Consider the following 27216-nt stretch of genomic DNA (forward strand, 5'->3'; position numbering starts at 1 on the left):
TCCAGTTCACTAAATTTGTCTTCTGGAGACCCCCAAACTCCCCTTTTTGAGTCTTTTTCCCTCTTCAGTGGCATCTCCTGGCCCGTCCAAATGCGGTCTTCATTCTGTCTCAGATATGTGGCTCAAACAGCCGAATGGAACCCCGCCATCCCAGACATCCCAAGAGAAAGGCAGTCTTCCTCTCTGCCAGTGACTGGCAGCACTTTTAGAGTGGGCTCTACCGAGGGGACTCACCCCAGCTGAAGAAAGTAGCTCTCCTGCTGTAACGAACTTCCCCCTTCCCTGAGGGGTGCAGCGGGGCTTCCCAAACACTAGGGAGTGAGGACACTGGCTTTTTCTGAGACAAGCCAGCTCAGAGGAGGAGGAAAGATAAACATTCATCTGGGAGCAAAAGTGGGGCTGTATCCAGAGCCTGGGGTGGGGGAGCTAATGGGAAACAGCTTGCTGGAAGGAGGGGGACAGAATTCGGGAATGACTGAGACATGCTGCTGAAGTGGGGGGCGGCGAGGAGCAGGCTGATTGAGACCAGCTGCGGCTCCTCTGCCCAGAGATCTTTGGACTCTGCACGGGGCGGGCTTGGAGAGCTGAAGCTTCCCCACCCACCCGGATTCCCGACTCTGGTCTCCCGAGTCCAATCCGAGTCCGGAGTCCTCAGATACAAAAGACCAGAGGGGGACTCACCATCCACCAGCTGGACGCCTCCTCCCCATCGCCAGCCCCCACCCCCTGACTGCTCCTGTCCTCGGAACGCCTGGAGGAAGAGGCCAGGGAAACATCCCTGCCTTTTCCACCCCCCCCATCCCTCCATCCACCCAGCACCGGCATCTGGAGACCCCATGGCCCAAGCTCACTGGGGATGCTGCCCCTGGCTTGTCCTCCTCTGTGGTATGTGCATCCTGGTCCTTCCCTCCCATGCTGGGAGGGCAGGTCCAGCTGGAGAGCAGCTCTGGCCTCTCCCCTCTGGGTTCAGAAAGGGTTGGAGTGAGGGCTGGGGCGAGGTTATCTCTTTCTCTCTTGGTCCTCCTCGCTGTCATGAGAAAGAGGAACCCCAGAGCCAGTCCTCAGGGCCCTAGAGAGTCAGGTCAAGTCTGGATTGGCACCTTCCCATTTCCACCTGTTAAAGAAAAGATGATTCTGGCACTTGTTAAAAGAGTATGGAAGACTTCATTCAAAATTATTGCAATAGGGGAGAAAGATCAGGCTCAACTCTGAATACAGCAAAGATGGCTGAGGACTTAACAGCCAATGAACAGAGTGAGGGGGAAGTGGATGGAAAATTACTAAGAGGAGACATCAAGGGTAGGGGAGTTCTTGCTAAGCCAGCTTCATAGGATTCTTACTGAACGCAGGCCAGGGTGAACAGATATCAAGGGTGAAGGCTGAGGAATTTGATCAGATAGTAAAGGTGATCAGATATTCAATCTCTAAATTAACTTAGCAAGATTCTTATTGAGGACTGGGTGACACAGGCCCACCAAGGACCAGATGGACATGGAAAGCCAAAGTCAAATTCTAGTGAAGAAGAGGCTCTGAAGAGCATAACTAAAGTTTGGTCTTTGTCACTCCCATGGTGCCCTGTTTGTCCTCTTTGGTTACAACTAAATGCCCAGCTCAATGCCCTCCACACCTGTTCCACCCCCCCAGCCTTAGGGAGGCCTCGTTGCCTTTGCTCTCTATCAGCAGGACCCCGCTCATTCAGTCGGCACCCACTTCCTGAGTACCTCCCCAATGTTAGGCCCTGTGTCAGGGAACACAAGCCTGACCTTGGGAGCCACAGCCTTGGCCTTAGAGAACAACAATCTGGGTGTTGAGACAGACATAGTCTGGCTGAGTCTTGCTTCTTATGTTAGCATCCTAGCATCACCATTTTGCCAAATATTTCCTACAGAAATGGGGGTTCATTTTCTTAGATCAACAGTATGGGTTGCAACTTCCCCTTGAGTTTATGAGACCAACACAGCCATGCAGGACATTTATAGTGTTAGATGCCAGCCACACTCCTATCTGTAACTCAAGCCGCTCAGAAGGTAAAAGTATAGTGTCTCCCCACACCCAGGCCCTCATTACCCTCTGAAGAGATCCATCCTAAAAGTGGGGGTTGGAGGGAAGGACTATCAGAGACCATTGGACTCTCAGGGCTAGATGACCCAGAGCCTGTGGGACTTAGCCCAGTGTCTGGCATTGAGTAGGTACTTAGGAAATGTTTGCTCAGTCAATACTGGGTGACTCCTTGGGTCACACCAAATTTGGGACCCAAATTGGAAACTGAGTCTCCATATACTCTGTCCTTTCTGCGGCACCACCCTTCCTATGGTTTACTTTTTGTACTCAGATGACCCCAGTTCAAATCCCTGCTCTACCACTGACTCACTGTGGCAAAACTTGGGCAAGTTACCAAACCTATTTGGGCCTGAACTTCATCATCTATAGAAAATAGACAGTAATATCCACCTCACAAGCTTATTGCAAGTATATAATGAGATACTATAAATTACTGAGCTTGGGATTCTCTCTCTCTCCCTCTGCCCTTCTCCCCCACTCAAGCACTCTCTCTCTCTCTCTCACTGAAAAAAAAAGATTCTTTCTCTCCCTCTCCCTCCACCCCCTTCCCATCTCTCTCTCTCTTTCTCTCTCAAAAAAATGAGCCTGAAATGAGAGCCAGATATTTGGGTCGTAAGGAATGGTACAAATGGGCCTTGAATTTAAGTAAACTCAATATAGGGGCACCTGGGTAGCTCAGTCAGTGAAACATCTGACTCTTGATATTGGCTCAGGTCATGATCTCGAAGTAGTGCAATTGAGCCCCGAGTTAGGCTCTGGGCTGAGCACAGACCCTGCTTGGGATTCTCTCTCTCCCTCTCTCTCTCTCTCTCTGCCCCTCCCCCTGCTCATGTGCACAAATGCGCGGGTGCTTTCTCTCTCTCTCTCTCTCTCTCTCTCAAAATAAACATTAAAAAAAGAATGCTAAGGAAACCCAATATATATAAAACTAAATGTATAGAAGGGTAAAATGAAGGTGGGTTGATTATTTAATGAGATCCTCTAGAGAATTTCAAAGAAAATTTGATTATAAAATTTTAATTTACATACAACTTTTCCAGTTTGGTAAACCCTGAAAAGTCCCAATTAGATTACAAGGGAAAAGTTGATTTAATGAGCACTAAACCCCATGCAAAAGTGGCAATCACTTGTCAATGAAACAGGTTTCTTTGATTATGACCCAGGGTGCATTCAATTCAGCCTAATTTCCTATGAAATGTGATTATTTTTATCCTAAGGTAGAGTTGGACAGCATTGCTTTTTCAAAGGATGGAGGCCCAGTGGGGACAGGGAGCAGGATTGGGGAAACATGTCCCTGTGCTCTCTAGGAGCTAACTGGTCTCCAAGTGACCCTGGATTTTTCTCCTGGTTTCTAGCTTTGGGTGCCTGGGGCCACCCAAAATCAGTGGACCTGACGGCAGAGGACGTGAGAAACTGTTTAATCAGCCCTCCGGTAAGGCCCCGCCTCAGCCCCGCCCCACAGCTCCCATCTTCTCCCCATCCCCCATTGGCTCAGTTGCTAGCCTTTGCCTCTACCCACCTTTCTCCTGACTTCCGGACTCTGGGGCCACAGTTTCTGATTAACATCCCTCAGGTCGGGCAGCACATTCTCGGGTGTCTGACAGGCACACCCCATCCTTCCCTCCCATCCATTCCCACAGCAGTTTATCTACTTCCGTCTGGGTTTGGGCAGCCCGCTAGAGGGAAGGAGGAGGGGCAGGAAGGAGGGTGAGGGGCTTTAGCTAGCCTTGGCTGACGCTGGGCAGAGGCAAAGAGGAGGATGGGAGGAAAGAAAACAAAAATTCTAAAGTTACAGTGCAAAGGGAGGCACAGAAAGGAGGAGGGAGGAAGACAGAGCTAGAAAGGACAACGGAAGGGTGAGAGGGCGGCCTAGGGTGTGACTACAGGAGAAGGCATAGCATATTGGAGCTGAAAGGTCTCAGCTTCCTAGCTGGAGACCAGAAGATTCTTTCCACAAGAGTAGGGCAAAAGAGCTTCTTCAGGCAGGGGGAGGCACAGGCGAAAGCTGGTGGCCTGCCAGCAGTTCACTAAGCCTCAGGGCCAATGGGGTACATCTGCTTGCAATGTCAAGTTTATGAGACCACTGGGGAAGTCAGGTGGGTGGGCAAACCATGTTACTTTTATATTAAAACAGACATGGATATATCATTAAGTAGAAGGCAAACAAAACAAAAAACCCACACTTTTTATTTTATTTTTTAAGTTTATTTATTTCGAGAGTGAGAGAGAGCAAGCACACACGCGTGCAGGGGAGGGACAAAGAGAGAGGGAGAGAGAGAGAATCCCAAGCAGGCTCTGCACTGTCAGTACAGAGCCCGATGCAGGGCTGGATCTCACAAACCTGGGCCGAAATCAAGAGTCAGCCGTTTAGTGGACTGAGCCACCCAGGCCCCCCTACCACACTCTTTATTTTAAAGATAAAACAGCCTTTAAAGAAATGGCTTAGAGGGGATCTTTCTGGACAATATCCCAAACTTCTGGGGGTACTCATTCACTCTCCTCTGCCATTTGGGACCAGTAGGTGGAAACTTGAAAAAGTCCCCAAGGTAGGGTTGCCTGGTGAAATACAGGATGCCCAGTTACATCTGAATTTCAAATAATGAATAATGTCTTAGTATAAGTATGCCCCAAATAGTGTGTGGGACATACTTATACTAAAACATTATATGTTGCTTATCTGAATTTCACATGTGACTGGATGGGCATCCTGTATTTTTATTTGCTAGATTTGCAGTTCTGCTGCCAAGGTATCCAAAGAAAGACTGTCCTTCTAGCCTGGCCTAGTGCCAGGGCTCAGATCCCTGCACCCATGCCCCCATCTGTGACTCAGGTCCCATTATTGTCACAAGGAGTTTCTCTCCAAGTTCTTTAACACCTACATCTCCTCTCAGCCCAGGCACCTTATTCTAGACTCACCCGTAACATCAGCTGCCACCCCTTTCCTCTGCAGGCTGGTCCAGCCTGGCCACACCCAGTACCTGCCTAAGGCGGGGGTGGGGGGGCTGGTGACTCCTCTGGATGCTGGGGCTCAAGCATCATTTTCTCTAAGCAATTTGTGTCTCTATGTGTGTCTTGGTGTCTTCCTGTCACATGTTAGTACCTTCCAGTTACTGTGGTCAATACCACAGCACAGCTCACAGCCCTCCGCCAGCAGATGCACATCCAGAATCTTTTTGCCTACATCATCCCTGAAACGGATGCCCACATGGTAAGGGACAGCTCATCCCCCACCCGTGCCCTCTGCTATCCTGGGTTAACCACCAATGAGAACAGGGTACAAATGAGAGGCTGCTAAGGCTCAGAAGATGAAGGCAGAGAAAGGATTCAAAAGGCAAAGGGAAGGAAGTACAAGGCTTGGACATGTGAGTTTTAGGGCAGCTGAGAGAGTCTATTCCTTTACATAGGAGAGAAGCCATCACCAAATCTCCTTGCCTCCAGGCAATGAGACTATAAACAAGTTCAGAATCAATTTTGATCAGTCCCTAGATGGCAGATCCAGAATGAATGTCTAGGGCACTCCAGCCCTAGGAGGTTAGAGCGTGGGCTAAGAATCATACCAGAAGAATTCTAAGTTCCCTTCCAGCCCAGCCTTTTCCATAACCTGATGGATGGAGCATTGGAATGATCCACAGTCCTGGACTACATGAATTTGGAGTGTAGGCTGGGGGAGGGAAGCAGACAGGAAAGAAGATGGTCTGAACAAGAACTGCTTTTCCCAAAGCAGCACCCCTGCCAACCCATCCCACCCTTTCCCCACCACCGGCTCTGCCTCCATCCCATCCACCTTTTGAGCACTAGCCCGTTTGGAAGAGAAGGCATTTTCAGTGTTAATAAGATTGCTTGAACTGGTTTTCCCATCTTGGGTAAGTATCTCAACTTCTCTGAGCCTCAGTTTCCTCTTCTGCAAAATGGAAATAATGAGATCTGTCTCAAAGGATTATGACCAAAAGACAATTATGTGTAAAGCCCTCTGCAGAAGTTATTTATGGTGTACTCAGTGTACCATACTAGACGGGGGAGGGTGTGGCGACAGCTAGAGGGGAGAAACCAGAAGAACCAAAAGACATGATCCCAGACAGCACAGAATTTTCATTCTGACCGGGGAGACAAGAACAGGCCAGTTCTGGACTATGGGATTGAGACTCCAAGAGACACAGTTGTCCAAAGGAAGGGAAGATCCTGATATCTGAGGGAGTGACAGAGGACTTCCTGGAAGAGGTGCCCAGTGTGCCTGGGCTTGTAGGACTTGTTGAATCTGACCAGACAGAAAGAACTGGGATGTGGTTGGGGGCGTTCCATGGAGTCTGACTCCATGAAGAAGGCTAACAATGGTGTTGTTGATTTCCTAGAGTGAGTACATCGGCACACGTGACAAGAGGCGTGCGTGGATGACAGGCTTCACAGGGTCTGCAGGTGACAGCCATTACCCTGCCCTTATTGCTTCTGTTGGTAGACCCAGAGGTAGTCACAGATGCTCTAATATGGCCAGTTCTCAGAAGCCAGGACCCCAAGACCTAATGTTCAGTGGTCCTGTCTCCCCTCTACCTCTCAGAAAAGGGTCGCCAGGGTATACATCTCATAAACCACCAGTCACACTTCTCATGAGGCAGAAGGCAGGAAGCTTTCTTCCAGTGCTTGCTGCCAGACGTAGCTTAGCACACCCTGGGCTCCATTTCTGGAACAGCTGCCACTTCCACATCTAGCCACTAGGGGCCCGCTGATTCCCTTCATACATGGCTCACCTGGGGACAGTTTTACTTAGTGGGTTCTTCTCAAACATCACCTCACATGGCCAAATGAGTCGCAAACAAAAAAGCACTTTATGGGATCCCAGTTTCTGAAGGGGCTCCCCACTCTGATCCTGGCCCCCTGAGTGAAATCCACGCTTCCCTTGCTGATCCTTAAACATTCCTCCCCTAAGCTTCAAGCTTCCTTGCCTTACTCATCTTTGCCAAAGATACTGGGTTTGGCTTCTCTGCCTGTCCTCAGCTAAGCCTCTGGCTTAGTATCCCTATCAGCCACTGAGTCTTGATACTAACTACCACACCATCTTTCCTGAGAGCACCTACATGCAGCATTGACTCTTTTGGAAGGCCAGAAGCAGACCCCACTTGTCCCTCCTTAGGTGAGGATCTCAACACAGAGCAGAGATGCCTGACCCAAGCTGGCTTCCCCCGACGCTCTCCTTAATGTCTCCTGCCTCACTTCTTGTAATGGAGGAGGGAAGTTCTTTCCGGAGACCCCTTGTGACATTCTCGGAGCCAGTACCATATTGCCCATGCACTAACTAAGGCCACCATCCTCACCTTCACCCTCAATTCCAAATTTCTCTGTTCTGTCTCAGGAACTGCAGTGGTGACCATGGGGAAAGCAGGTCTCTGGACCGACAGTCGCTACTGGACCCAGGCTGAGCGGCAGATGGACTGCAACTGGGAACTACATAAAGAAGGTAAAAAGGTCGCATGGATTTGTCCCCCAAGCTCTGAAATCCAGACTAGGTTCAAGAAAGTACAGGTAAGAGGATGCATGAAAGGCCTCTATGGGAAACTTGGGAAATCTCAAGCCATCCCTCACCTTTGAAGCTGACATCAAGGAGGACATACCTGGCAGGATTGTCACAGACAGAAGCCTGACTGGAGAGCCTGAGACTGTCCCTGGAGGTGACTTTCCATTCTTTCCTGTCTTCCTCTTAGTTGATACAGCTTCCATAGTCGTCTGGCTCCTCACTGAGGTTCCTGCTGGAAAGCGTGTGGGTTTCGACCCCTTTCTCTTCTCCATTGGTATGTTTTTCCCTCATTCCTGCATTTGTCCATAGCAACAAGGGTGACTCAGCCCCTCTGGGATGTAAAGAAGCATACCTTCGTAGAAGGAGGAATAGGATGACTCTAAAGACAGAGTGTCTCAAGTTATAGTTGCAGAATATTTTGCAACAAAGATTTACTCATGGACTGTGTAATGTAAATATATTTAAAAGAATTAATGCAGATTTTTTTTTTAAGTCATGAGTACAGAGCCCCAACCTAGAAGATCCAGGGAATCATTAAGTCTAACAGACATAATATATATCTAGCAGACAAATAGGCCAGAATGTTCTTGAACCCAGAACCATCCTCTGTGCTCTGAAGCTGTACCAATTATGGCACTAGAATCACTTGGGAGCATTCTTCTGAAAGGCAGCTTGGAAGGGTCAAAGAAGTTCAGTGAGCTTCTGCACAAAGAAGCATATTCCCCTCCCCCCAGGATCACAGGTCCCTGAGCTCTGGGACCCCAGCCAGCTGGCCAAGGGTGGGGTCTTCACAAATATGTACCAAAAGGTTCCCCCTTCAGAACTGGCTTATCTGCCAGCCTTTCCAATGGTGTGAGCATCACCATTCTTTGGACTGTGGCACTGAAGCTCATTTACAATGGAAAGTACTGAGAAGAGGGCCCCATAGCCATTGGTGCTTAAAAAAATAAACCTAGCCAGTTGGCTGTGGGCAGGGTTGGGGTGGGCCCAGGGCAATTAGGCTTTGAAAGCAGAACAAGGAGGCTGAGAGGACATGCTCCAACAGAACCAGACTGCTTGGACCTACTCTGAGCAGCTGAGCTTCAGCAGTGGAGTGGGAGGCAGAGCAGATAAGGACTAACTTTGCCTGAGTCACAGTTTTCCCTGAGGTGCGAACAGGCAGGGGACAAGTGACTGCTTCCTGTCTCTGCAGGTTCCTGGGAGAGTTATAACATGGCCCTCATGAACTCTAACATAAAACTGGTGTCCATCACACCCAACCTTGTGGACCAGGCATGGGGGTCAGAGAAGCCTCTGGTTCTGAGCCAGCCCATTTATGTCCTGCAGGAGGAATTCACAGGTGATTCTCTAAGCCCCTTCTCCTTCCCAACTTGAAGCAACACAGATCCCCACTGCTACTCCTTTGGGTGAAAATTTTGTCCTAGGAATTACCAGAGCAATGGTTCTTGAACCTTTGTGTGCACCTTAATTGCCTGGGATGATTATTTAAAAAACAGATGTCATCTCAAAGAATCTGAATCAAGAGGTCCTCAGACCATATTTAGAAAACACTGGAATAAATAGTGTTAGGACTTGAAGACAGAGGGAGCAGGAAGGGGATTTGAAGACAGAACAGGAAGTGAGGAAACAAGGGAATCAGAGCAAGATGGGGAAAAAAAGAACCCCGCCCCTTTCAAGAGAGGAAAAAACATGATATGAGTTGCTTGTGCAGTAGTGGAGACTGGTTTATATTGATTCATTCAAACCTTGACTTCTGGCCCTCCTGTAATAAGATGTCTGGGGTCAGGTGGGCCAGGCTGACAAAGGAAGTATGTAACTAAGTTCAGGGTCAATCCATGGTACAACTTAAGGTTCAAGTTTTGGCCAGACCACAAAGGAAAGTTGACTGACCCCCCAAATTCTAACATCAATAGTTTTCATCTTGACCTCATTGATACCATCTAAATACATCATAAAAGAACAGCATGCTCTAGATTCTGTTAAGTAGCAACTGAAATCCTGACCATGATCAGGCCATTGATTATGAATCACTGTCTTGGACACCACCACCCCCTACCTCCCCAGGAATTCTGAACAAGCCAATGGACTTGGATTCCTAGCAATATTGGGCAATCTGAGAGGCCCCTTTCCACACACAGGTCCGTGCACATTTCTTGCTTGAAAAGGAGTCAAAAGAGCAGGAGGGAAATTTCAAAATAGCAAGGATGATGAAACAAGCTAAAACTGCCCAATTTTCTTTATCTGTTCTGGTATAATTTGCAGAATCATTCTGCATCTCACAAAAATTTTAAAGAAACTTGCTATCCAGGACTGTACCATCATAAATAATACTCATTCCATTCAGATAAAGAAGAGAGCAGTTATGTCGGGAAGGGGAGGGGATAAAAGGGGGAACCCTTCCAAGGGACTGAGGGAGAGTTCACATGGGTTTTAAAGTCACTTCCCACAAGTGACAGGATGCTAAGCTTCGTAGGCTGCTCGTCTTCAAGGAAAAGCCATCCAGAGCCAGAACTGGGCCTGGCAGCCCAAGAACAGAGTTCTTGAGTCACTAAGCTTACAGAGACAAGAGAGACTTTCTCTCCAGCAACTGATAAGCTTTAAAGGGGGCAAAGGGCAAGGAAAAGAATGGGAAAAGTTAATTATTCCAAGATACCTGTATGCATCAGACAATTTAAATTTGCCTGCATTTGTTGTCACAAAAATGTATCACATTCATGAACCTGGACAAGATAATTCTAAGGGAAAGGAGCCAGAGTAGGCCCCATATTGTATGGTTCCATTTGTATGAAATATCCAATATAGCCAAATCCATAGAGGCAGAAAGCTGATTAATGTTTCCCAGGAGCTGACAGGAGAAGGGAATAGGGAATGACTGCCTAATGACTACAGGGGTTTCTTTCAGAATGATAAAAATGTTCTGGAATTAGTTCTGGAATTAGACAGTGGTGGTTGCATAATCTTATGAATGTTCTTAAAGCCACTGAATTGTGCACTTTAAAATGTTTAAAATGATACATTTTTTTGGTATGTGTATTTTACCACAATAAAATAAAACAATCATTAAAGAGTATCATACCCAAAGCTTTGGTTCTTGTTGGATAGTTTTGCCTGTTTGCATAAAGTTTTTTTAAATGGCATTAAGTTGCTTATGTTAATCTCTGAGCCCAGCTAGGACCCTTAATGTTTATGACCTTCTGTCAGCAAAATATGAGCTGTGCCTCAGAACAGACCCTTCATGTGCATTACAGAGACTAGGGATAAAAGATGAACACTAAAGTCCTAGAACCAGGACACAAGCATCCTAGAAAGGACAGCTCTGTGGCACAGAGTTTAAGGACAAGTCTGGGGACTGACAGTGTTAGCAAGATAGTCCAGTGTCCATACAGATTAGGAGGGTGGGCCATGTAGTCAAAAAGACCTGGGTTGAAATCTCTGCTCCACCCCTCCACCCCTTGCTACCTATGAAATCTTAGACAAGTCACTTTACCTCCCTGAAGCCTCAACATCCTTATCTGCAAATGGGTCAAATAAGAATTAAAACAATGTTCAAGGACCCGTGTCTTATTAGGCACCAGGTTACTTCAGAGTAGAGTAGAGCTCTATCATGACCCAGCCTTGTCCCTTTGCCCTTCAGCCAAGGCTGCTCTCTTGATCTCTGTTCTGCATGCTTACTTATGGATCAGAAGGTTACACCACACTTACTATACATCAAGACACCATTCTATATGCATTACAAATATTAATTCATTTGATGCCCAAAATAACCCTATTGATGTCAATACTGCTATGATAATCCATTCTCATTTTACGAATATGCAAAATAAGACACAGAAGGGTTAAGTGATTTGTCCAAGATCACACAACTAGTAATGGCAAGGCCAGAACTTGAACCCAGTCAGCCCAGAGAGTCCATGTCCTTAATAATTACAGAAGTGAGAGTTTGTTTGAAGACAGTGTTCTATTGCTTTTAAAGAAATGGGAAGGGGTGCCTGGGTGGCTTAGTTGGTTAAACAACTGACTTCGCCTCAGGTCATGACCTCACGGTTCGTGAGTTTGAACCCCACATTGAACTCTCTGCTGTCAGTGCAGGGCCTGCTTTGGATCCTCTGTCTCCCTCTCCTTCTACCCCTGTACTGTGCTGCCATGTGCTCCTTCTCTCTCAAAAATAAATAAATATTACAAAAATTTTTAAAAAATAAAGAAACAGAAAGCGATCGCCCTGAGGGAGCCCTCTCAGGAACAGAGTGCCAAAGGGAAAGTATGTTGCTTATGCTTTCTTTGGCTCCTTTGCTTCAAGGGAACACCTGGCAGAAGAAAGTATCCGACATCCGCAGCCAGATGCAAAAGCATCCCAAGGCACCAACTGCTGTCCTTCTGTCAGCGCTTGATGAGACGGCCTGTGAGTGTGGACTCATGGACACGGGTGGGCGCCTCGGTCCCCCCAAACCCCAAGCCTCTTGGACCTGCAACCCAGAACTCCTCCCCCAGTCACCCTATCACCACAGGTTCTCAGAGCTCCATGGCCATGGTCTGTGGGAACTAAGAAGGCTAGGGGGCAGGAGATCATGTCTGCTTAATAAGAAAACCAGGAAGCCCAGAGCACGCTGTAGGCAGCCCACAGGCCATCAGAGGAAGGGGCTGAGCACAACGGCAAAGGCTGTCCCATGAAGGGAAAGGGGCCCAGCTAACACCTGCCATCAGCCTGGCCAGCAACCCAAGAGCATTCAGACTCCCAGCTTTCGCACCTGGTGCAACCCTATTCTGTCCCAGTGTGGCATAGGGCTTCTTACCTGACCCTGGCTCTGGGCTTCAGATATTCTGGGAACCCACTGGAACTGTGCTGGTTGCTGGTGGGGCATATTCATTTTTCTGGGAGAAAGGGGGGTCCATTGCTCTCATCAGCACCTCAAAGCCCCCCTCCCCACAAAACTGAGAAACTTTCAGAGGCAGATGTTCAGGCACACTGCCGGGACTCTTTGGGGCCCAAAGCAAATGGTGGGGCAAAAGTGTGCAAGTCCTTGCCTTGGGCAGACCAGCCTCAAAGAGACCCCATCAATTCTCTTCCCCAGGGCTCTTCAACCTTCGTGGCAGTGACATCCCTTATAACCCCTTCTTCTACTCGTACACACTGCTCACAGACTCCTCTATCAGGTATGGCTTTTCCTTGGCTTGCTCTCCAGGACTTCCTCCAACTCCCACCCCTTGCTGCTCTACCACTTACACGGCCCTGGTACACGGCCTTCCCAGGAACCTGCTGCCTACCCCCACAGGATCCTCTAGGAAGCCTGCAGTGGGCTTTTCCTGACCCCTTGACCTCTGTTCCCACCTACTCCAAATATGGTTTGCTTGGTTCTTTGCTGGAGTTCCTCTGACCTCCAGGAAGTGCATCAAACTTAGAGACCCTCAGGACCCTCCTCATCTTCTGTCCCCACCTAGGTTATTTGTAAACAGGAGTTGCTTAAACTCTGAGACCCTGAAGTACCTCAACTCCAGCTGCACGGGCTCCATGTGTGTGCAAGTCGAAGATTACAGCCAAGTCCGTCACAACGTCCAGGCCTACGCCTCAGGAAACGTGAAGATCTGGATTGGGACCAGCTATACTACATACGGGCTCTATGAAGTGATACCCACGGTAGGTTTGCCAGGCCCCAGCCTGGGCCAGGTTTGCCAGGCCCAGCGTAGGCCAGGCATCGTGCCTGCCCCTGCGCCAGCCCTGATAAGTTTCAACCTAAAGTGGGGCCACAGCCCCTTGGCCATTCAGGCAGTTGGTCAGTCCCCTTCTAGGCCTCCCTAAGAAGAGATGGAAAAAGAGGGAGCAGATGTCTGTCCACAGAGAGCTCAGAGATTGTCAAGGAGACTAGAGAGGGAACAGCCTAGTAGACCAGAGGCTATGAAGCCACCAAACCTGAGACTGGGTCTTGGTTCTGCCCTGAACTGGCTGTGCAATGACCTTGGACAAGTGACTTAGCCAGTCCTAACCTCTGTTTCCTTACCTGTAAAATGGCAATAAGAGTCCTGACCTCAGAGGACTTTATCTGAAGAGATTTAGAGGAGATGGTCCATGCAAAGCCCGGTGCCTGGCACACAGCAGGCACTCAACAGATGGTAGCTGTTATGACATAATACATGCAGGAAACTCACGTTGCTAGATTAGCCCATTGACCATGTTGCTTGATTAGCCCAGGAAAGCTGGGCTTTCCTGCCAGTACTTTTCAAACCCCACTGTGCCCTGGAGATGGCCCCATACCTCTTCCTCTCTGCCCATGACAGGAGAAACTCATAGAAGACACCTACTCCCCAGTGATGGTGACCAAGGCGGTGAAAAATAGCAAGGAACAGGCCCTCCTCAGGGCCAGCCACGTAAGTGACAGGAGGACTAGCCTTTTGGAAACTCCTGATTTGATGAATCAGAAAGGAGCCTGAGGAAGCTTAAGGGAATAGAGAAGTAGACACCAAACTCCTGGGCACCCACCTGGGCTTCATCCCTCATGCCCAACCTGGTACAGTGGTTTAGGGCATGGGCCCTAGAGCTAGAGTGTCTGAATTCAAATCCCAACTCCTCTACCTACCTCCTAGCTGGGTGACTTTGGGCAAGTTGCTTCAGCTCTTTGGGCCTCAGTTACCTCATCTGTAAAATGAGTACCATAATAGTAGTCTACACTATAGGGTTGTTGTGAGGATTAAATAGATAAATATATATGCTATACAATATATAATATGTATAAAATATATAAGTAACTTATAATTAACATTAATTATAATATACAAGTAATATAAAATATAATCTATAATCATATATACATGTGTGTACATATATACATTTATATGCATAGACTATGTGTATACATATGAATATAAATATATACTTATATAAATAAATGTATATAAATATAATATGGAGTATATAAATACATAATTGTATACATATTATATACATATATAAACATAATTAATAATTATGCAAATATAATTATATTGAATAATTATATATATGTGTGTATATATACATATATGTGTGTATATATATATATATATTGCTTTGATCACTGCCTGGCACATTCCAAGTGTTAAGTAAGTGTTAGCTGGCCTGATTTCCTCACCCTGGCAAGACGATAGCTTGCTCTTTTGGATATTCCTGTTCAAATTGGAAGAAATGCTGCATTTTACAAAACTTTCTTATAGATAATTTTAAACGTATACAAAAGTAGAGAAAACAGCATAATGATCCCCACGCACCACCTCTCTGCTCCAGCCCTCTTCAGCTCCTGGCATTTGGTCTACAACTCCAGGTTCATTGCCTACGCCCCCACCCTCCACTGCTGGCTGGTTTTAAAGCAAATCCCAGATATCATACAGTGTCTCCTGTTAACACCCTAGTATCTCTAAAAGAAAACACTTAGGAAGTGTCGCTAAAAGATAGAACTCTTTTTAAAACATAACCACACTGTAATCACATATAAACTTTAAGAATCCCTTAAGATCATCAGTCAGTGAAACCCTCGAGTTTTCAAAGCTCAGCTCCCCAGCAGCCGCCTGATCCCCCTTGATCCCAGAGCCCTGGCTGCGATCCTGCTGCAGCCCTCTCTTCTGCTTGCCCACTGCAGGTGCGGGACGCCGTGGCTGTGATCCGCTACTTGGTGTGGCTGGAGAAGAACGTGCCCAAAGGCACGGTGGATGAGTTCTCGGGGGCAGAGCTGCTCAACAAGTTCCGAGGGTGAAGAACCACTGCTGACATTTTGACCATTTTTAAGGGTGGGGGTGGGGGCAGGGAGGGGCACCTGGTCTCCTTACTTCAGTGGGAAGACTCTCTTTGTATTTGGGGGACCTCTCTGGAACAAGGAGTAGCAGGTTTTGGCGGCGGCGGGTGGGAGGGGGTCGGGGAGCTGGGCAGGGCGGGTTGGATGACAGTGCCTGGAATCGCTGGAAGCGGGACACCTTGAAGGGCCACAACCCATCAGTGCCCCCTGGTGTCTGCTTCAGGCACAGACCCTGTTTCCCTGGGGGAGGCTGGCTCAGGACAGGTATGGCTCCTGGACCGCTTGAAAGTATCAAGTTAGGGAGTGAAGTTCCCTGAGGGCACGCATGGCCCAGGCCATAAGCATACTGTAGGTTTGAGGTGCAGGATGCTGCTGTGGGGCTGGGGAAGCTTTCAGACACAAGAAACTAGGTTTCTTCACTCTCACTTTACCATAAACTTACTTTGGGACAATGGGCCTTGGTTTCCACATCTGTAAAATGGGGGAGGAGGGGGACAAATTGGTGTCTACAGCCCCTCCTTCTCTGACCTTGAATGCTCTATAACTGACAGACTGGAGCCTGGGAAGATGGCACCAGGAGGTGGGGCTGGGAGAGGCAAATGGAGTCTGGCCGAGGTAGAGGCAGCCATAACCTTCATTTGCCCTGATTAGATATGCTGGGTCCAGCCTAGACCCTGAGCCCATCCACTGACCATTCCTGCCATGTACTTTTCAGAAAGGAACAGTTCTCCTCTGGACCCAGTTTTGAAACCATCTCTGCTAGTGGCCTGAATGCCGCCTTGGCCCACTACAGGTACTTCAGGAGAAGGAATTTTCTAGGCCCCTGTAGGGACGGGATCCTGGGGTATATGCAGGGGCTGGGGGTGTGAAGGAAGGAATGCTCTGGGGCCCAGGCCCACATTTAAGGTTTGAGACTCTTTAGCACTGTGGAGGCTATGATGGGCAGTGGAGCTCAGTCAGGGATTGGGAGTCTTCTTGGAATTAAAAGGCCTGAGCAGTTTTCCCCACAAAAGGCTGAGACTTTGTGAACACACAGGGCTGAGGGATCTGGAAGGGAGGCGGGGCTGCTGGATGTTTTTCCTTGGCTTCCTGCGAGTTGTTTATATTAGCTAATTCTTAAAGCTCTCGAGTACATGGGGAGAAAGCCCTGTTCACCCAGCCTGAACCAACTAAGGAGGGCCCAGAGGTGGGCTAACCAGATGTTTGGCTCCATAGAAAACAAACACCTGCAGCCCAGCCTGATAGAATTTGGGGGCCCAAACCCACCAGAATGCCTCAGCCTGGCATGGGCACAGCAGGAAGAGATCAGATGTCCTCCATGGGCCAGCCTGGCCTGTCCCAGAATTCCCTCCCCCAAAGTCTCCCAAGCCCACAGCTGCCTTGGCCCAGCCCCTTCTCCCCTCTAGAGAGTAGCAGGGTAGGAATTCCTTGGCCCTACCAACTCTTGCTCTCTAGCCCCACCCTCGAGGACTCTCCCTTCATATTCCCTGGCTTCTCAGCAGTCACAGAAAGAAAGAGAGCACTAGACTGAGCATCTGGGTCCAGGCCGAGCTCCTCCCCAGCTTTACTGCATAGCCTCCTGCAAGCCTCTTGGCTTCTGTGGGCCTGTTTCTCCCTTATGTAGAAGGAGACGACTGCACTGGTTTGCTCTCTGAGGCTCTCCAGGCTCCTGCATTCTGGGTTCCTTCTTCTCTCTCTTCCCAGGGACCAAGGCCTTGCTTGGTGAGGTATAGGACAAGCAGGTGTGTACTGAGTACATTAGCAGCATCACCTGAGTACTCTTCCAGGGCCCTTTGGGAAATAAGGGGTGAGGGGGTTCCTCTGCTTCCACTCGGGACCTCCACCCTGCCCAGTGTAGGGTTAGGCTACTCCCTTCTCAGTGGCTCTCCCCTTCTTAGCCCGACCAAGGAGCTGCACCGCAAGCTATCCTCAGATGAGATGTACCTGCTGGATTCTGGGGGGCAATACTGGTATGTACTCCCCACCCTGCCCTGCCCGAATATCTCAACACAGACATCCTGGGCTGCCTAAGAGCTGGTCGAAGCTTTCCCTTCCTGGGTGTGGATCCTTTGTATGAAAAAAGAGAGCCCTGGATTGAATGACCCTGAGCATTGTTCCCATGTTCATACTTGCGGATCCTTGCACGGTGGGAAACACAGAAGCCAAGTCATTGGGGCTGCCCGTGCAGCACCTCTGGGAGAATCAGAAACATCTCTCCTTGTTCAAGTGAAGTGGGTTTTTTTAATTTTTTTAATCTTTATTTATTTTTGAGAGAGAGAGATGGAGTGCAAGCGGGGGAGGAACATAGAGAGAGGGAGACACAGAATCCAAAGCAGGCTCCAGGCTCTGAGCTGTCAGCACAGAGCCTGACGCGGGGCTCGAACTCATGAACCGTGAGATCATGACCTGAGCCGAAGTTGGATGCTCAACCGACTGAGCCACCCAGGCGCCCCAAGTGAAGTGTTTTTTAAGCCTTCATGTTATTACACAGTCTGAACAGCCATGCTTAGCAGCCCTGCCTGGCTGCACAAACACTGTACTCACATTCTCACCTACTCACGCACACACCAGCAGCATGCATCCTCCCTCAGCCCCCTCTCCCCACCCTGCACAGATGCAGTGACCATGTCAGGTTGGGGGTGGCAGCCAGATCAGGCCTCCACAAGCAGCAGGTGAGGAGAGAAGCACCCTCAGAGGGTGCCCAGAGCACAGTTGAAACAGGGCACACCTATCAGCATGGGTATGTCTGTGAATAGATATGTGTGAGTGACCATGTGTAGGGTTATGTAGGAGGGCACTCTCCCCCTCCCCACCCCTGCCACCTCCAAGACTCCACAATCTGTGCGTCCTCCTGTGTGCTCTCATTGAAATTAGTATATAACCACGGAGTGACTGGTACCCCTTTAGATGTGTTACCCTTGTACAGTACACAATCTGAACACGCAGACATGTCAGCCATGCAGAATAGGCTAACTAACCCCAGTTTTTCCTAATTTGTGACCAATCATTCACACAGGAGTTGAGATGAGATGAGTCAGTAGATTTTTCCCTTCTTATCTAGGAAGCAAGTGGATTGTAGAAAAGCTTGGGCAGGGTTGGCGGGGGGCCAGGGGTGGGCAGGAAGGGGTATGCCGAACTGGTGGAAGAGCGAGGAGTAGCTTCAGTTTCCCATTCTCTATCCTGTGGCAATGGTGCATGTGCCAGTGACAAAGGCTCTTCGCTTGCTCTTAGTGCAGCTCTGGGAGCTAACCCAAGAGCTCAGCCTAGCAGGCTTCGCTCATCACATTGTGCTCATCACAGTCTGGCGTTGTGCTACTGTGTACTTGAAATGGCCAATGTGCAAAGAGGAAGTGAATTTGAGGGGTGTTGCTGGATTAGGGCATGCTCAGAGAGGGTGAGGCCAGGGAACTGGTCACCTCACTTCCTCTTCTCCTCTTCTGAAGAAGTCTGCCACGCCCTGTGACCTGCTCCCAAGGAGGAATCCCCAGGGCCCTGGGATTCTCTCCCCTCCCCCTTCCTACTGGTGACCACAGGGACCATCTGGGGGAACAGCTGCTGCTGTGGTTGGGAGTCAGACTTTTTGGCTTCTGGCTTCAGTTTCCTGGGACTCTGAGCAAACCCTTGTGTGAGATCCATATTTACAAGGAGAGATCTGTGTAGAGAGTCAATGCTTGCTCGAGGCCTGGCTTCACTGAGCCTCAGAAAGGGGGATGGCTCATGGCCTCAATTGCCTCATCTGGGAAATGAGGATAATGAGGCCCCCTCTGCTACCCTTCCCAGGGAGCTGCAAAAGTGTTCTAGAAATGGTAAATAACTATGTGAATGTGTAAGAATATGATGATCTCTCTGAACCTCAGTTTCTCCACCTGTAAAAATGGGACAGTCCCCTTCCTCCTGCCTCCCCGAAAGCCTGGTAGAAAATTTGCTTGTAAAGCTAGGCTGACCCAAGAAACTCAGATTTGTAAAACAGCCAAAATAGGTGGGATGGGGGTGGAGTATGTATGTGGGAGATCAGAAATGTCAGACAACATAGTGACTTTGAACTTCATAGCTTTCAGAGTCCCTTTATGCACAGAAGCTGAAGATGGGAAATTGACAATGGCATCTATGTTCTTCCTTTACCCCTAACCCACCTCACCACCACCCCACTCTTACCACTCAAACCCCAGTGGGAAACACACGGGAAGCACATGGCCAAGCTGTATATGCTGAGTGTCCTTCTCCACAGGGATGGAACCACAGACATCACCAGAACGGTCCACTGGGGCACCCCCTCTGCTTTCCAAAAGGTAAGAATTGGACCCAGAATACCCCTACCCACCTTTACCCAACGGACACCCAAGCAATCACTCCAGCAAGAACCCTTCATTTTACGGAGGCTAAAGCTGAGGCCCAGAGAGGTTAAGTAGTTTGCCCAAGGTCACACAACAAGTTAGTACCAGAAAACCCAGTGCTCCTGGCTACTTCCCCAGAGATATTTCAGGCCACCAACAGGGCCTCAGCCGAAGCTTATCATCATCCCATTTCAGTGAATCAGTGAACAAATATTTATTCAGTGCTGTCTGTGTGCCTAGTCCCGTGCTCCGTAGAAAAGAGGAAAAAACATTCCAGGCAGAGAGAAATTGCATGAGAAGTCTCAGAGGCAGAGGTGGAAAGGAGCTGAAGGTTTTCAGAAAGAAGTGAGGGCTGGCCCACATGGAGAAGAGGCTGGGACGTCCTCTATGTACATGGAGGGGAGGGTGCTCTAGGTGGCGAGGGAACAGGGGGCCACATTCATGCTTTCAGCAAGTCGACCATGGCTTGAACGTGGTGCTGGAAATAAAGAACAAACAAGAGCTGGCCAGGCCTCAAAGAGCTCAAGTTTAGTGGGTTGAGTCCAATGCCCCAGGCTGTCGTGCACAAGGTGACAAACCTGTGTGCTTGCGTGCCCATGTTTGTGTGCATGTGTGTGATGAAAGGACTTACCACATTGCCACAAGGAGTGAACAGGAGAAGAGGTTGCTGTCAGCCCACCTCCCTCCCTTTATCCGCAAGGTAAGCAGCCCAACCGAGCAAGGCTGACCTGCCAGATTATGAGGCCCCAACCCAAACCTGAGGCCTGAAGGAAACTCAAGGATGATCATAATAGTAATAAGGGTGCTGATCTGTATTTGAACATTTACTGTTTGAAGCATCTCATGTGCATAAGTGGACCTACTCTTCCTAACAGCCTTACGAGCTGGTACTGTGATCATTCCATTACAAATGAGGAAATTGAGGGACAGGGTGGTTAAAGTAGCTTGCCCAAGGTCTCAGAGTTTGTGAGTGGCTACGTCAGGACTCTAGCCCAGGGGTTTGCCTCCCAACCCCGTACTGTCAAGCCTCAGCCCACCACCATCTATAAGCGTCCCTGTGGACCAGTTAAAGAGAACCACATGGACCAAGCTCCAGCTTTCAACAGGTCCCCCTCGGAAACTCCCAGGATCCTCCCCTTACTCACCACGTTACCTCTCCCTCTCCCCATCAGGAGGCATACACCCGTGTGTTGATCGGAAATATCGATCTGTCCAGACTCGTCTTTCCTGCTAATACATCAGGTGGGTTTTGGAAACCAGGCTGGACCCAGAGCCTCAGGCCCTGATTTCTCTGGACCCAGACTGCCACCCTAGAAGGCTAGTGTGGCAGAGATTATATCACCATCCCATCCATTGTATAGATGAAAAAAATCCAGCCCAGAGAGTGAAAGCAGGTTGCCCAAGGTCACACAGAGGATTACTGGGAGAGCCAAGCCTTGAACCCAGGCCTCCTGACTCCTAATCTAATACTGTAGCTTAGTGGGGTAGGGGAGGCTACTGTGGGCTGTAGCAGTCATGGGAGGACTCCTAGAGGAAGTGGGTGTCTTGATGGATGGGGAGAAATTATAGTAGAGTCATCAGTCTAGGTAACATAGGTACAATGTAGGATGTGCTGTAAACAATGCATGCTAACCTGCCTCTCAGGAGCCACTCTCCACAGGTACCATCTTGGTAGTTGACTCTGGGACAAGAGAGCAGGAAGGGGCCAAGCAGACAGTTGGGTCCAGCTGACTGACTGGGGGCTATCTCTCTTCCAGGGCGAATGATGGAGGTGTTTGCCCGCAGAGCCTTATGGGATGTTGGGCTGAATTATGGTCACGGGACAGGCCATGGCATTGGCAACTTCCTTTGTGTGCATGAGTGTAAGTGTCTCTTCGGCACTTCCCTGGGCTCCCCGCCCCCCACTTCTTGTGAAGGAGATAGAACATTGCATAGGTATGGAAATGACCGAGACCCACAGAGATGCAGTGACCTACCCAGGGTTAACCAGCTGGTGGGAGGTGATGCTCCACAGGGTAAGTGAGAAATCCTGACACCTGGCCATTCCTGCTGCCTGCTTGGCATCTGGGAGGACCTCAGAGAGAGGAGTGGCAGGTCAAGGCCTAGCGGCTGTCTGGCATAGACACCAAAGTAATAAAAAACAGAGCCAATGTGGTCTCTGTGCCAGCCCCAGGTAGACAAAGATGTGGTGGACAAGTGCTGCTGGAGAAAGCCCAGTTTCCCCAGTTGGTCCCCAGAGCCTGCTAGTTTCTGAGCTGGAGAGTATGAGAGGGTTGATGCTCTGCCTACATCTCCTTTTCCAGGGCCAGTGGGATTCCAGTACAACAACATCCCCATGGCTAAGGGCATGTTCACCTCCATCGGTATGGCTCTCAAGCTCTTCCACCCCCTCCCCCGCCCAAGACTAGCCCAGGACTACAGTTGAGGGAGTGCCAACCTTCAGGGAACATGCCAGGCACAGACCCACTGAGATCCACCACTCCCAGCGCCAAGTGGATTGTCATACCCCAATCCTAAATCCCTTCAGCTCATACACTCATTTTGCCCTTGGGAGTCAGTTCCTGACTGTACATCCAAACACTGGAGACTCCAATCAAAGGTGGGGAAACAGGGCAGTAGCACACAAGGATATGGAGGTGCCTCCAGGATCCAAGTGAGCTCTTAAGTCTTCTCTGCTTGGCTACAAGGCCTGGCAGGTTGCCTCTGCGTGGTCAGTGAGCATCTACCCAGTGGTGGGTCTGCCTGAGCCAAGGGACAGCCAGACAGCTGGGCACTCCAGCCACTCCTCAATTTGGACAGGAAACACAGGCTTGGGTCCTCCTCCTGCTTAATACCACAAGCATCTCTGTGTCTCCTAGAACCTGGTTACTATCAGGATGGAGAATTTGGGATCCGTCTTGAAGATGTGGCCCTTGTGGTAGAAGCAAAGACCAAGGTAAAGTGCTGCTGAAGCGGCCTAGAGCTATGGATGGCACAGCAGTGACTTTGGGCTGCATGGGGTATAAGGAAGGTCAAAGGAGAAGGGCATTAAATAGGAGGCATGAATTCATTTGAAGTTTTCCTGGGCTCTAGAAAAATTCCATAACTCAGAGTTTCTCAAACCTGTTTGCACAATAGAATATCCGCATCATCAGAAGAGCTTTTTGTTTTTAATGCCAGTGCCCAGGTCCCACTCTAGACCAAAGGAATCTGTGTCCCTGCCCTAAATCATTGGTCCTCAATGCACATAATAATGGCCAGGGGAGTTTATTCGACATGAAGATTCCCTATAATAGCAGCCAAAGGGGATAAAATTCTTATGTATAAACTTAAAAAGACTTATATGGAGAAAATCTCTACTGAGGGACATAAAAAAGATTTAAGTAAATGGTGCACTCTGGAAAGGAGCCTCAGTATTATGGAGATGTCATTTCTCCCTAAATTAATCTATAAATTCAAGACAACCACAATTTCGATGCTAACTGGATGCTTTTGTGACTTCACGAAATGATAGTAAAATTTGTAAAAATAAACATGCAAAAATAGCTAAGTAGATAGGAAAATTCTGAGAAAGGAGAGCAATAAAGGAAACTAGCCTTTTCAGATATTAGCACAGACTCTGAAGCTACTGTAACTAAAACAGTATGGCACTAAAGATGAGAGAGACAGATATAGCAATGAAACAGAATAGTCAGTCCAGAAACACATCCTCTAATTTCTACAAACAAAGTGAGAATTTAATTTATAATAAAGCTGGCATTTCAAAACAATAAAGACCAGATACATTTTATAAATGGGCAGGGGGGACAAATGGCTAATCATTTGGGGGTTTATTAAAGTGAAGAACCTTACTCTTACACCCAAATAAAATTCTGAATTGATCTCAAGATTTAAAGGTAAAACCATAAAAGATCTGGAAGAAAATCTATATAAATTCATTTATAATCCCAGGGTGGAAGTGGGCCTTTCTATGCAAGACCTGGAAGCCGTGAAGGAAATTGATCAATTAAATTTAAAACTGTACGGAAACAAGACCATAAACAAAGTCAAAAAATGTATGACATATAGCAAAGAAAGGATGCGTTTCCTTCTTTCACCATGAGCTTTTTACAAATCAGTAAGACAAAAATAGGGAAAACAGGGGGGGAAAAAAGCAAAGGACATGAAGAGGCAACTCACTAAGATAAACACAAATGCTCCATAAATGTGAAAAGATGCTCAACTTTATTCTTAAAGAAATACAAATCAAAACAACAATAGAATATCATGTTCCACCTGTGTGATTGGCCAAAGTGAGAGATTTTGGTGATACCCAGTACTGTTGAACGTATGAGGAAACCGGCCCTCTCACACTGCTGGAGGAAATACAAACTGATACAATCTTTCTGGAGAACAGCTTCACAATATCTATCAAAACATCTATTTGAAATGCCTATCCCTTTTGTCTCAGCAATACCTCTGCCAAATATGTATCTTCTGGATATAGTCCCAAAACGTCACCAAACTTTTATACATTGATGCTGATTGTAGTACTTGTACTATGGTCATAGTGAAAAAGAAGTGGAAACAGATTAAATATCCATCCCTGATTACATAAATCATCATCTGCATACTATGGACCCTTACGCAGCCCTCAAAAGAGACTGAGGTAGATATCTTTGTGCTAATATGCAGTGCTCTCCTATGTTCCCTTTTAAGAGGGTGGCGAGCAGGTGCAGAAAAGCAGGTGGGATCCATTTTGTGTGGATTAAAATACATACATACACACATACACACATACAAACCTACGTACTGTATATGTCTTAAATGTTTTCAGGAAGGAAACCAAGCAGGGAGAAGACTTTTAATTTTTATTGTGTATCCTTTTGTAGTTTGAACTTTCTAAGCACAAGCAAGCAAAGGATCTCTGAGAAATGGGAATTATAGACTTATTCTTCTTTATATTCATCTCTATAGGTAGGTCCATTGATAGATACAAAGAGATGTAGCTAGATAGAAATATATAGAGATATAGATTACATGGATAGATATAAAAACTTAATAACTTATCTTAAAATTATTTAAATGTAGTTTCCCAACCGTGTACTAGAGATTCTCACTCCAGTGGTCTGGGGGGAGGGGTGGACCCTGGAATCTACATATTTAACAAGCCCCCTCAGTGCTATAGATGCACACACTTTGAGAAATACAGACCTAAGTCTAAATTTTAGGAATCCAGATGGAAAGACCAAAGGTGAGGTGTTAAGTGATAGACTGGGGTTTGGGGAGGGTCAAGGGGACTGTAGGATGTTCAGGCCTATCTTGAATCTCAAGCTTGACAAGTGTCAGTTCCTTGTGCCCATGGCTTGAGTGGAGTATTCCCTCCCTCCCTTCAGCCTACCACCTTCTCCTCACTCATTCTCCTGCTTTCCCACCTTCCCTGTGGCATCCCAGTACCCCGGGTCCTACCTGACCTTTGAAGTGGTATCCTTGGTGCCCTATGATCGGAACCTCATTGATGTCAGCCTGCTGTCTCCTGAGCAGGTAAGTGATCCTCAGCACTTTGATCTTACAGCCCATGAACCACTGACTGACTTCTTCCCAACCCTGGGCCTCTCTTGCCTCTTTTCCCTCTACCCCAAGACCCTCTGCCACTTCCCCTCACCTGGTAGGGTCCACACTGTTGGCATTTATAGGCACATCCTGGGGCATCCCTTCCCTACTCACCAAAGACCCCAAAGCTTTTAGAACTCTTTGGTCAGACTAACCTACCCAACCCCCAGTAGTGAACTCCTGGGGAGTCTCTGCCACCTCAAGTCCTAGCATAAGACTCAGTCCCTTCTTCTGTGAAATGAAGATAATTATGCTTGCCCTACTTTCATTCCTGAGCCACTCCCATCTGCCACCCACCCCATGAAAGTCACTGTGACTCTAAACAGCTAAACACTAAACTGTGGTGAACTGCCTCTAAAAAGGCCCAGAAAATGCCTGTGGCTTGAGGATGGCTAGGGACCTGTGGGGTACATAAGGGTACCTGGGCTGAGGTGGGCAGCTGCACTACCACAGCAGGGGGCTGGATGGCACCCAGGTCTCACCTTTTGGTGAAAAGATCTCACCTTTTGGCAGCCTGGCCTGGGGAGGTCCTCACCCCTCCTTCCCTTTGCAGCTCCAGTACCTGAACCACTATTACCAGACCATCCGAGAGAAGGTGGGCCCGGAGCTCCAGCAACGGCAGCTGCTGGAAGAGTTCGAGTGGCTGCAGCAGCACACAGAGCCCCTGTCAGCAAAGGCCCCACATACTGCCCCCTTGGCCTCTCTGTTGGCAGTCTCCTCTCTGGCCATCCTTGGCTGCAGAGTCTAGAGGCTCAGACTCCCTGGCCAACCCTCTAGCTCAGCTCCCCTCACCCCGCACCACCCATGCCCCAAGAGCCCTTGCCAGCCCCTTGCCTGAAAACCACTGCCCTCAGCCTCCTTCTCCAGGACGAAGTTCCACAGACACAGAGCTTCTTGGCCCCGGGCAGGCCCCCTCTGGGCTTGTGTACCTCACCCTGGGCTCCCAACCCTAGCCCTGGGATAGGAGAGCTAGCTAGTCCCTTTCCTCCTGTAAGCCCAGTAGGCCTAACCTATCTACAACTTGGCAGAGCCTCTTATCACTGCCTCCCCCCCCCCCAGCAAAAGACCACTATAAGGCAGTACCCTAACCCCCGGGGGGTCCATGGCCCTGGGAGAGCCCTACCCTATTGCCACCCTTTGGATATAGCCAGAGTTGTTCCCACCCTCACTGACTCCTGACTTGCTGGTCTTTCCACACCCTTGAAGCTGCCTCTGACCACTCCAACCTGTCCCTGGCCCACCAGTGCCCTCCTGGCAGCAGTGCACAGGCTGAAGGAACCAGGGGGGCCTCCAGGTTCCCTGCTGTGCCTGTAGATAGAAAGAGAAGGTGGCTGAGTGTTCTGGTTACACACTGCAACCAGGAAAGCTAGCCAGAAAAGGAGCACGTACACCAGCCTGCCCCACATGCGAGCCCATCACTTCTAAACTCTGGGTGGGTTCCCTGCCATTTGACAGGATAGGGAGTTAAGCCATAAGACTTTGGCCACCGGGTAGGAGGGAATGTGGGGAACATTCTGGAATATGACCTTACTCAAAGTTGGGAACAACCTGAGCAGCAGTGCTCAGTCACTATCCCAGACTTCCCAGCACATGGGTAGCCCTTTTCACTTTCCAAAATCCAGCCACGGTGACAATGCTGTTAAATCCCCCAGCATCCTTGGATGGTCTTTAACCTGTGTGGGCTGGTTTAACATGTGTAACTCTGGTTTCCCCATTTTACAGATAGGAAAACTGAGCTCCAGACAGGTGGGACCTCTCCAAGGGCACACAGTGTTTGGCTGGGACATGGTGGGGCCAGAATGCACTGACAATCCAGCTGTTTTGCCCTCTGGCACCGTGGAAAATCCCTGAACATACCTCCAAGTTCCCTGAGCCCGCTGTTGGGGGCAGGGCAGAAGGGAGGGAGGCAGAGTTTTCTTTGGTCAGCCCTGCCGTTAGCCACCTGGGCTCACATCCTGCTTGATGCTTAAAACAGCATGGCAACGAA

General features: G+C 48.7%; 1 protein-coding gene across 1 annotated transcript; it reads left to right on the plus strand.

Annotated features, from left to right (window-relative positions):
• Window positions 1-544: 544 nt before the first annotated feature.
• On the plus strand, window positions 545-27216 carry XPNPEP2 (X-prolyl aminopeptidase 2). The gene is made up of 21 exons (XM_043571629.1): window positions 545-885; window positions 3417-3493; window positions 5159-5269; window positions 6411-6474; window positions 7406-7510; window positions 7755-7841; window positions 8760-8906; window positions 11865-11966; window positions 12637-12718; window positions 13004-13199; window positions 13838-13927; window positions 15172-15281; window positions 16040-16117; window positions 17223-17294; window positions 19553-19613; window positions 20831-20900; window positions 21416-21520; window positions 21962-22021; window positions 22517-22593; window positions 25071-25160; window positions 25783-27216. Exons 1-21 carry the CDS (start codon window positions 837-839, stop codon window positions 25975-25977), a joined length of 2028 nt encoding a protein of 675 aa, XP_043427564.1. The 5' UTR covers window positions 545-836; the 3' UTR covers window positions 25978-27216.

This window comes from Prionailurus bengalensis, chromosome X (assembly GCF_016509475.1).
Source record: "Prionailurus bengalensis isolate Pbe53 chromosome X, Fcat_Pben_1.1_paternal_pri, whole genome shotgun sequence".
NCBI classification, from domain to species: domain Eukaryota; kingdom Metazoa; phylum Chordata; class Mammalia; order Carnivora; family Felidae; genus Prionailurus; species Prionailurus bengalensis.

What these genes read in the sequence shown, in the direction of transcription:
- XPNPEP2 (XM_043571629.1), top strand. Translation starts at nt 837, where the DNA reads ATGGCCCAAGCTCACTGGGGATGCTGCCCCTGGCTTGTCCTCCTCTGT. An exon ending in AGGCTTCACAGGGTCTGCAG is followed by an intron (nt 6,475 to 7,405) that starts GTGACAGCCATT and finishes GTTCTGTCTCAG; the next exon opens with GAACTGCAGTGGTGACCATG. An exon ending in TCTATGAAGTGATACCCACG is followed by an intron (nt 13,200 to 13,837) that starts GTAGGTTTGCCA and finishes TGCCCATGACAG; the next exon opens with GAGAAACTCATAGAAGACAC.